At 43.7% G+C, this 11,225-nt stretch overlaps 1 protein-coding gene across 1 annotated transcript in view; it reads right to left on the minus strand.

Moving 5' to 3' along the window:
• The window catches only part of MACF1 (microtubule actin crosslinking factor 1), a 350,964-nt gene continuing 339,739 nt past the window's right edge, over positions 1 to 11,225 (minus strand). The window contains exons 91-93 of the mRNA XM_007453778.1: positions 6,045 to 6,256; positions 2,758 to 2,887; positions 1 to 1,615 (exon numbers count right to left, since the gene is read on the minus strand). Of these exons, the coding sequence (XP_007453840.1) occupies positions 1,359 to 1,615; positions 2,758 to 2,887; positions 6,045 to 6,256 (599 nt within the window). The 3' untranslated portion in view covers positions 1 to 1,358. The remainder of the gene's footprint in view (positions 1,616 to 2,757; positions 2,888 to 6,044; positions 6,257 to 11,225) is intronic.

Consider the following 11,225-nt stretch of genomic DNA (forward strand, 5'->3'; position numbering starts at 1 on the left):
AAATATATAAGAAAAATCTATTAATGAGCTCCATAATTTATCCATCAAGATATCTGGATTATGAATAATGCACTGAAGTACCTAAAAGAGTAATGTGTTACACATAAGGTAATGGTTCAGAAGTAAGCAGGAAATACAAAATATTTGTTACTGCAAGCAATTTTAATACAAAAGTGTGTCTTGTTTTTAAACAGTTCATTGGTAGAGCTTCAGTTTCTGCCTCAATTAAAATCAATTGAGATAATCACACAGCAACGTGGTCGGAGCTGAAGAGGAACAGCAGCTAAAAACCAGGAGCCCCAGACAGCCCCTCTTCATGATCACTTGGTCAGCTAACTTTATTACGCACAAAAAAAAAAGACGGAAGCAAACGGGACTTCTTAACAAGTGTGCTGGTGAACTCCTTTAAAGGACGAGTGAGTGTTTTATGTCCACATTTTCAGAATAGGCTTGTGGAATTCATTCCTCAGTTTGTGGGAAGTTGATCGACCGTTTTAAATAAATAGCAAAAAATGCAGATAAACAAATCTGTAATTCATGATGCCACCAAGGAGTCTCCCCTTGCCGACGGCCTGGGTCCCGGTGAGCACAGGAGTTATTGGTGGCTGGGCTGGATACGAAGTTATAAACCAGGACTCTTAAAAACCCCAATGTTCTCACGTTTTCTGAACAGTTCTATTTACCCCTGAATTCTAGCAGCTATTTGTCCTTTAAACACCTAGTACTGAAACAGTATTCAAAGACAGTATTGCAATGAACTCCTTTTGCTGTATCATGTGCAAACATTACCTAGATGAGGTTCCCTCTCTTCAGCTAAAATTACACAACATTAAAAACAATGGAAAAAGCAGTCAGAAGTGCCCTCCCCTCAGTTCTTGCTAATTGAGGTGTCCATGATTTACAAAAAAAGAGTTCCTTAAACACTGCAGGATTCTTATTTTTTTTTTTTAATATAATTTATCTTGCTGAGACAGCAAGTCAAGTTTATAAAGAAGATGCATTTAGGAATAATCCTAAAAGATAAAGCAGGTTTACAACCCTGCACCGCACAGAAACCCTATTTAGAGGCTTTTTAAAATTTTAATACACATTTGCATCTTGATCTTTTCGCTTCTTTTTCTCAAATATTTCATTTCTGGGCCCCATCCATTACAGGGTTACCAGGAGGCAAATTTTATCTACATAAATATTCACATGAAAATAGTAACTTACAAAAAGAAAAAAAATAAGGCAGCTTCATAACACAATTATTCTTTTACACTTTTAACAATATAACTTCTCCCATTCAGAATAAATATACACCCAATGTGTGGAGCAGGATTCAAAGTGGACAGAGGCTAGGGGGCGCTTGTGCAGTGTTACCGCTTGGGACCCGGAGTCCTGGGGGAGGCAGTGGTGGTCTTCTTAGACATGGTGGGGATTTTGGAAGGCTTGTTTAGCCCTCTCCTCGAGCTGCCCTGGCCCCCTGCGGCACTACTCTCTGAAGTGTCTGAACAAGCAGACTGTGTCTCTAAGAGGTCAAAGTCAGAGGCATCGCTTCCTCGCCGGCTGCTGGCTCGACTCCCGGCCCGACTCCCGGCCCGACTCCCAGGGCGACTGGCTGACTTTTTAGGGTCTGGAATTTAAGAATAAAGCCACAGACTTCAATAGAGACAGCATTGGAGGGGGCGGAGGAGCTGGGGGCGGGGAACAAGTTACCAGAGGCCAGGGTTCTTTTTTTTTATTTAAAAAAAATTTTTTTAGAGTATAGCTGATTTACAATGCTGCGTTAATTTCTGCTGTACAGCATCTCCTATTACTTACTAATATTTTTTAACATCTTTACTGGAGTATAATTGCTTTACAATGTTGTGTTAGTTTCGGCTGTATAACAAAGTGAATCAGCTATACGTGTACATATATCCCCATATCCCCTCCCTCTTGTGTCTCCCTCCCACCCTCCCTAACCCACCCCTCTAGGTGGTCACAAGAGGCCAGGGATCTGATCCTAATACCACCTGATATGCTGTGTGACCTTGGGCAAACCACAGCCTTTCTGAACCCCGGTCCTCTCACCTACACAGAAGTTGCTGAAACCCTTTCTGGCTTTGTGCTTCTACTTGAGAAGCGTCCTGAGGATTAGAAACCAGCTTCTATCAGCAGCACTGTTAGCTCACATGCCCCACGGTGGAGTCGAGCAGGGCTGTCCCATGGCCTCGGCACAGAGGAGAGAGCCTGCTAGTTGCATGGGCAGACTGAGAATGGGGGCGAAGGGATGGCAAACAGAGAGCAGGAAATGGAAGCCAAATCCCTAGGCTCCCAAAAGTAACGTCAACAGGTGAGCAGATGTAATCTTTCCCTGACTTCCTCAGCTCCCCAGCAGCGATAATAAATATGGGGTGTCGGAAAAATTACTAGCAAACTGCCAGGTCCAACACTGGACGGGCTTCTGAGGAAGGCCCCGCTTCAGGAGGCCCTTTTCTCCTTCTACTTTCAAATACTCTCATTTCTGATCAAGAACAGGTGGTCTGGCTTTGGCTGTGAGAGCATCTGCTCTCAGAAGGCAAGGTTCGAGCTACTTGTACCAACAGGAGAAGAAGTCGAGGTCTGCAGGAAATCTGCAGGGCTGTCTTTCAGCATCACACCTCAGTGCTACTCTCATTATCTGCTCCTTGGGGAGCAGTGAAGCATTGCTGAGAGGCTGCTGTTTCCAAATTCCTAGCCTGGCCACGCCCCTCACCCTCATCCTGATGCAGAAGTGCTGGGGCAGGTACTTACCTGCCCGGTTAGTTTTGGCACCTGTGGAGGCCGGGGAAGAACTATTGCTAGTATCGCCAGCAAGCGATGTTCGACTCGAATGAAAAGTTGGTGTTGGTCGTTTCAACTTGCTGCCTGTTGATGGAATAATCTTAAAAAAATAAAAATAAAAAGGTCATATTTACTTGGTGTAATCTTTGGTAGAAATTCCACTTTAAAAGGTCTACTTAAGCCCTCCTTATGTCTAATCAATTGAAAAGCCAATTAAAAGTCCAGGAAAACAAAGATTTATTTTGAAAGTGTCCTAGGTCATGTATTTTGAGGATTCCCAAAATAAAGGTTTCATGTCCCAATTAAAAGTTTTAAAATGTCTTCCAATACCTTTTATCTTACTGACAAATTTCTACTTAAAAAAAAAAAAATCCTCAAATGGTTAAGATTATAGTAGTTATAACAAACAGAAACATGGTAAATGAGTAAAGGAAAAAAATCCAAATACTCCCAAGTATCCAAGTTTTGGGGTTAGAAATGTGACATGTGAGTTCTAACCCCAAATATTTAACATGGAGATCCAAATATTACTCCAATCCCTACTAGACAGATGCAGTAACTTCAGTCAAGTAAAGATCTATTTTCTCACTGGCAGGATACAGATTAAATTACTTGACTTGATCAAATAAATGATTAGGAGAAGCACACAAGAGTGGGGCTGTGATATCAGGAACAAGGCTCTGAACAAGGGGCCAGAACTGAGCTTGGGTCTGGGCTCTTGGCTTATCTAAACTGGCATCTGTGCCTTCACTTCTTCCTCTGGAAACCAGGGAAGGGTCCTGCCTCTCAGACCTCATTCCTACCACACTCCCTCTTGTTCTGTCCACCGCAGCAACTGGCCTCCTGGCTGTTCCTCCAGCCAGGAAAGTTCCCTGTTTGTTGCCTGAATCGCTTGTATTAAAGCAGAAACTCCATAAAAGCAGGGACTTTGTTTTGTTCCCTGTCACACCCTTGGCACCTAATACCACGTCTGGCACAGACGAGGGGCTCAATAAAAACTTGAGTGAATAAGTCATGTGTGGAAGCACTTCCTAAGCTGGAGAAGAGCTGGATAGATGTACATAATCATTACTGCTGCTGACAGGAGCTCCATTTCCCATTTGAGTGTATTTTTTTTTTAAAGATTTAATTTGGAGAAAGAATATTTTAAATGTTTTTAAGTATCACTCATGCCACAGCATGCTATTCCAATTTTTCTTTGAAATCAATCGTGTAAATTGTCTTCCAGGACTTTTAAGATATTTATACAAAGAGAAGAGTAAAGCAACCCATTGCATGGTGTTTCTTATACCTTTAATTTATAAAGAAAGAGCAAAAGCGACAGAGAGGGATTAACATTCCAGCACAAACCCTCCTGGCCCACACAGGAGGAAGAGCACCAGTTTCAGAAGCTACTGCTGCTGGGAAGACGTGGCGCCAGAGATGCCGGGCTGGGCGTCCGCGTCAGGACACAGCCTGCAGAACACCAGTGGGTAAGGAAAGATGAAACCTCGAAATGAAATGAAACCAAAGGTAAAACCTTAAGACAAAACAAAAATGCTGATCCATCAGAATCCTATGAGAATTGGCACTTCATAGTTAAAACATTAAAAATTTTAGAACTTTTGAGACTTTCATGAAACTGGAGCCATTTAAGGAGAAGAAAAGCAGGATAAAGCAGGTTGAGTCATGGGGTTTTAGTGTCAGTGGGTCCCCAGATCATGTTCTAAGCCAGATGTATTTCTGAATTGGAGTTTTAGCTTGGAGTGTGATGAATCCCAAAGCAGCAAGTCCATTCGTGGGCATTGGCTTCTTGTACCTCCTGCGTTTATTGACTGAAGCTTTACATGACTAAAGGCAACGCTACCTTTTGCGGCACAAGAACCCAATGTTTCCCAGCAGGAGCTAGAATGCAAATTGTAGTGCTATCACACAAGCCTCTAGTCCACATTTTATTTCTGAAACACTGCTCTTCCAACAGTACTTGGGCATTTTAATGACTGTACTTGAACATGCTTAATTGCTGGCATATGTATTCAAATCAAGGCTATAGAAACCCAAGTGCCTAGGCCAAGGAATTCGAAGCTAAAACCTGAGCCTCAGAGCAGTGTTCACTGATACCGTGTTTGGCTGAAGGAGACGGCACCCACACCCGGACCACTGTGGCGATACCACCACCCCGGGGATGTGGCTCGGGCGGGGGGCGGGGGCACCAGCCACTCTTCTGTCCTAAGCAAAGATAGAACACTGTTGAACATGCACCGTCGCTGAATTTCAAGTGTTCGTAACTCGTCTGTGTCAGATATGACGTTTGGAGGCTCCAAGAGGCCTGATTATAAACAATATCAATCAACAAATCACCACAAACGACCACTGTTTCTCACCCTGAACAAATATCATTCTAAAGACTGTTAGGAAGTTGTTAAAACAATCCAGTCTTAGGCATCTCTTATTTATCTCCAATTTTGGTGAATCCGAGTTAGAAACCCCTGAAAAACACTGGATGAGATGAATCAGCTGTGAGAGCAAAGCACCACAGAGATGGAAAAGAGCACGGACTCGTGTCAGGAAGAAAAGCTGGTCAAGTCCTCGGCACGAGTGAGGGCCTGGTCTTGACTGTGTCCTTAGTCAGCAAAGCCATACTCTACCTCGGGGCTGGGCAGCTGGAGGTCAGGATAGTGGCTGTCCCTGACAGGGGTGCCAGCTTTACTGTTTACCAACCAGGGTTTGTCATAACAGCGAGAGAACTGAAGTGGAGTCTGTGAAACGGAAATCCAAAGGGAAGGACGGGAATAATTGAAAATGGAACAGAAAGGGAGCAAATTGGGAACATAAAAAAAAAATAAATAGAAGACACTAAATTTTAAAGAAACAGAAGACAAAATAAAATGTGCATCAGTCCAACGGGATGAAAGGGACCAGGCAGAAAAGCAACAGCATTCTTCATCCATCACCCGTCGTAACAACAAACTTCTCTGTTAGCTCCAGTGGCACAGGTAGTGCCTGGATTTTCAAGATTAGTAACTGGATGGGCTCAAACTCAAAATGGGAATATGTGGAAAGAAGCGCTTTGGACTTAACAACCCGAGTTCCTATTTAATAATGTCCTCTTCAGTCATGTTAAAGGTCCGGATCTGTGTACCACTAGGGCCTGGCCAGCCTGGTCTGCATGTCTTCAAGTGCCTCTCCTCACTGGGGTCTTTCAGAGGCTACACTGAACAATGGACATCCGCAAAGCTGGGAGCAGGGAAGGAGGTCACACTGCAGGTTGTACGTACCTTGGTGCCACTGGCTGGGGTGGCTGGAGAAGACGGCATGGACGTACAGCTGTGATTACTCTGACTAGCACTTGAGCTGGAGCGGGTAGGGGAGGCTGCCCGGGAAGACGGTTTGGACCTTCGGCCCCGTGATCGGAAAGGGGTCATTCCCTGGGATGCCCCCTCAGGTAGGATGAATTTCTCTCTAAGTTCGATGTTAGTTCTACCTCGTGCTAAAAAGGGAATAAACACACACATACAATAACAGTTAACCTTGAAAAAAATATATCTTTGATGGTCATACAGATGCTTGATCCCATGATAACAGTTATATAATTTATAGGTTTAGTACCATCTGTGGATTCTTTCAGAATAGGGATAAATTCATGATTTATCAGCCTTGTCATGATTCTTACCCATAGCAGACACACTAACTAATAAGCCCCTTGGTTTGCTGTAATAAAGAAGTCTTTGTGTACAAAGCACCATCCCATGCTGTGGTCACGATCTTGCCTTGCCACTGTCCCCTGGGGTCAAGAGAAAGCAGATGGAGCAGTTCACAAACCTCTGAGGTTAAATCAAAACCCCTCTTTTCTCTCTCATAGTACATGTGTACTTTTTGCTCAACTGTTGCAGGATACATGGTAATGAAAGAGAAAAACAGATCATTGAAACTGACGTCACCTAAACTCTTCTATTTGAATTCAGTCGATAATAGTATTAAAGAAAGGGGTCCAGGAACTCAGGACAGTAAAAAGATCTGGACTGAATCATTAAGAAGTAAACATGTGGGAGGAGAGAGAGAGAGATCAAGACCATGCACAAAACTTGCCAGTGAGAAACCGTTAAGTCAAAAGCTGAAAGCAATGAGAAGCTGAAGGCACATCTGCAGTGGGAGAGGGCCAGCCAGCTGGAGAGTCTGGAAACACCACTGAAGGCCAACAGTGCTGTCCTGGGGCTTCCTGGAGCCATCAGACCGGAACCCAAAATCTGGATTCGGTCAGAAGATACCAGGTACAGCCAACACAAACATTAAATGTGAAAGACGTTATGAATTTAGAAGAAATAATTCCTCTGGAATGTGTTCTTAGATTATTCCTCACTGAAAGGTGCTATTCTGCAATCACCTTCTGTCTGCTCATTCATCCCCAAGCTGCTCACTTTTTAGGATGTACTAGATAGATCTAAACAAACCGGACTGCTGGTAAAGCCTGGGAAAAGGGAACCATTAGAAACAAAGTATTTGTCTTTCTTTCCTATATTAGATTTTTTACTTTGGCCAGAAACTACAAGTTTAGAAGATTTCAGGTAATTGTGCCTACCCTCTCCTGCCCAACTCCACATGTCCTCAAGAAATTTGAGGAATCTTGGTAGAATTGGATTTTTTTTTTTTTTTTTTTTTTTGCGGTCCGCGGGCCTCTCACTGTTGTGGCCTCTCCCGTTGCGGAGCACAGGCTCCGGACGCGCAGGCCCAGCGGCCATGGCGCACAGGCCCAGCCGCTCCGCAGCATGTGGGATCTTCCCGGACCGGGTCACGAACCCGCGTCCCCTGCATCGGCAGGCGGACTACTCTCAACCACTGCGCCACCAGGGAAGCCCTAGAATCGGATTTTATACCAGGTTGCCTGAGTGTCCAAGCAGAGAGGTTCTAAATTCCTAAATCAAATCAAAATTCTTTTCAATACACTCAGTTGACATAACATATCAAAGTATGAGGTTAAAAGGACTAACTTGCATTATCAAAACCCCTGAATTACAGTCCAGGCTCTGCCCCCTACTGGGATCCTTCCTACTGGGAGGCTCTGGGCCTCCGTTTCCTCAGGCTCACTAGAGGTGATCAATCAGGCTCGCTGATGTCCAAGAGTCCTTCTTGCCTGGACGGTCTAGGATTTTTGGTCCCTGGAATGCTAAGCTGTCTCCTCCCTTCTTAGGCCCCAACAGAACATGCCCTTCAAGGTTCATTCCTTGGCCCTCTGTTCCCTACTCTAACTAACCAGGTTACTCATCCATTTTCCAAACTCCACGACTTTCCTCAGTGTCCAGTTCTCAAAGAGAACTTCCTTCAGCGCTAACCTGGGTGCTTCAGTAAGATTCCACATCGCTAAACACTTATTTATCTTATGTTTGCTAAAGGGCCAAGCACAAGGGTGGACACACAGCAAGCACTGAGTTAACAGGAACAAATGGAAATCATTACTCAGCTGAGGACTTGGACCCCAGAAGAACTGTTTATGGCCCTAAGCCATAAAGAACTTCAGACATGTGGTTTAAACCTAGTAGAGATTTAACAGTTCACTGAGCCCACCCTCCCAGAAAACAACATAGTGACACAAGAGGAAGATTCTGAAATGGCATTGCAGATGAGGGCAATGTCATCTTAAGTGTAACGATAATAACATGTTCCCCATGCACTGTACAGTTTACAGTGTGATCATGTGTAATACTGCACTTGACTGTTACCAGCGACCAGTCAGCATCCCCACGTCACAAAGGAACTGAAGCATTCAGAGGCTGAGGTCAAGGAACGCTGTGGCAGAACTGGGACCAGAACCAAGGTCTTCCACCTGAGCTGCCTTCTGCCCGGCCCAGCTCCTTGCATTCATCTACGCTAGCTCATCCCACTCCGCCTTCCTTCCCCACCACACTACTGTAACCACTGGCAAAGGTTACGGACAACTTCTGCCTCAGGGGGATGCTTTTAGATTGTAGAAAGGTTGAGATCTACAGAAAAGTACGAAGAATAAAAATTGCTTAAATCTTAGGGGACAGCACTATTAAAATGTTGGTGTCTTTATTCCTTTGCACAACGGTGTGTGTATATATGTGTGTGTGTGTGTGTGTGTGTGTATGTATGTATATATATATATATATATATAAGATACAAAAATATCAGAAACATTCCTCCGTGCCTGAGGTGTCTAGCATAACTTCATCTAGCTGCAAAGTATTGTTTCATCATATCGACATAATTTATTCCACCAACCTTGTATTTTGTTCACAATTTTAAAAACACTGTTCACAACGCTGTGACAAACTACTTGTAAAAGGTTTTTGTGCCCACCCATGATGACTTCCTTAGGATACATTTCTACAAGTGGATATGCTGGGGAGAAAGGATGCACACTTAAGGTTTCTGATACTTTTCAACTGACCTACAAAATTTTATACCAATGTACACTCTCAAAAATAATGTATGAATACATTCAGTTTACTTCACTCTGGCCAATGCTCTCTGTGTTAAGAGAGAGAGAGTGTGTACACGTGTGTACGTGCCATGTAAAAACCCTGATAACTTGACAGGTCAAAACACCTCTCTGCCGTTGTCATTTGCGCTCGGGCGAGTTACTGTTTCGTTCTCGAAACACTCTCCTCCCTCGGCTTCCAGGGCCCCCGCTCTCCTGCCTCTCCCCCTTCTCCCAACTACTCCATCCCACCCACTTCTTAAACGCCGATGTTTAAGAAGTGGCTGGGATGGAGTAGTTGGGAGGATGTTCCCCTGGTTCCATCCACAGTCCTGTTCTCCCTCTTAGACTTTTGACCTGGTGATGAGTTCATGCATCTGAGACTTCAGCGCCATCATACGGTCCTGCCTAACTCTCAAATACATCCCCAGCACAGACCTCTCCCGGATGCCAGAACCTTACATCCAACTGATTAGACACGACTGAAGCCTGAAACCTGGTTGTTGACGTAGGTCCCTCCCCCTCCTGATGGCACTTCAGTCTACTATTGATTCCACCTCCTAATGCCTCTTGAATCCCCGAGCCTTCCCTGTACCCCTTACAATTACGTGGTCCATGGAGTATCTTCTCCACCCTGGGCGACTGTAACAGGCTTCCAAATGGTCTCCTTGTTTCTCATCTTAACCTCATCCCTCCCTCACTCCTCATTCCCCACCCTGAATTTCTAAATAAAAACCTGATCTCTCTAAACAGCTCCAAATCTTTCCATCTTTCATTGCTTACAGCAGAATGTCCCAAACTGAGGTTTTTGAGGGGTTTCCCATGAAGAGGAGTTTCGTAAACACTGGATTCTGCATTTCTCTCCCTAATGCAATCAATCAGCATTTTATAAGCTCCGAGAAGTCCTGCAGCAAAGAAACCTGTTTAGTTTTAACTCAGTGTCTTCCAAACGCATTTGACCATGATTTTTTTGTTTTTTTGAAGATCACATTTTGGGGTCCAGACTCCAAAGACAGCCATTTCAAGTTCAGTTTTTCAACCACCAGAGAGACCACCATTTTCTAAGAGACTGGCCACCGATGTTGGCTGGAACAAGCTTGTTAGTTAAAATTCAGTTCTGTTGTTTAATGGGTAGAGTTTCGGTATAACAAGGTGAAGAGTTTTGTGGATGGGTGATTGTGATGGTAGCACAACAGTGTGAATGTACGTAATGCTACTGACCTGTACGCTTAAAAATGGTTAGGATGGTAAGTTTTTATGTTATGTGTATTTTACCAAAATAATAAAAAAAATCAGTTCTAAGCCAAACTGTGTCTTTTAAATCTTCATAAAGTTTTTCTAGATTTTCAGTAAAATTTGGGGAATTTGTCTAACGCTCAGAAACATTCACGGAACCCTAGGGTAAATGTGCACCTATTCATTAGGCAGGGATGTTGTTTTACCTCCATCCAAACATCATGATTTCCTTTGCCATGGCTCAATTCAGAAAGTGAAATCTCCAATTCTGGCAGTACCAGGAACCTACCTAGTTGAATACTTTTACCTTTTACACTTGGCTAAAGCAACGTGCAGTCTGAGACAACTTTCATCTTCTTAAACAACTGTGTAAAGGCAGATAACACGATTGTGCAACACTGGTATTATAACCCCGTCATACATTTGGTACTGTCTTCAGAATAACATTGTCTATGGTGCAGAGAGCCAAGGAAATGCAACCCAAATGAATAAAAAAAAATCCACCCCAAGTGGTGCTTCTGTAAGCCACAGTAATCCTCACAGAACCCTAGGTAGCTTCAAGGAACTTTTCTCTTTGTGATGTTCATGCCCTTCTAAGTCACGTATTACATCCACCTGGGCCTTTAAGTGTTCCCCTCGTAGCACAATTTTTTATTTGCTTAGATGTAGCTCATCCTGTCCCTCACTAGTATTATGAGGGATTATGATATCTAAGGATTATGATATCTAAGACTGCTGGGAGTTCTTGACCCTGTAGTCAATGGAATTGGGATGAGGGCATTCC

Source organism: Lipotes vexillifer, unplaced genomic scaffold (genome assembly GCF_000442215.2).
Source record: "Lipotes vexillifer unplaced genomic scaffold, Lipotes_vexillifer_v1.1 scaffold213, whole genome shotgun sequence".
NCBI classification, from domain to species: Eukaryota; Metazoa; Chordata; class Mammalia; order Artiodactyla; family Lipotidae; genus Lipotes; species Lipotes vexillifer.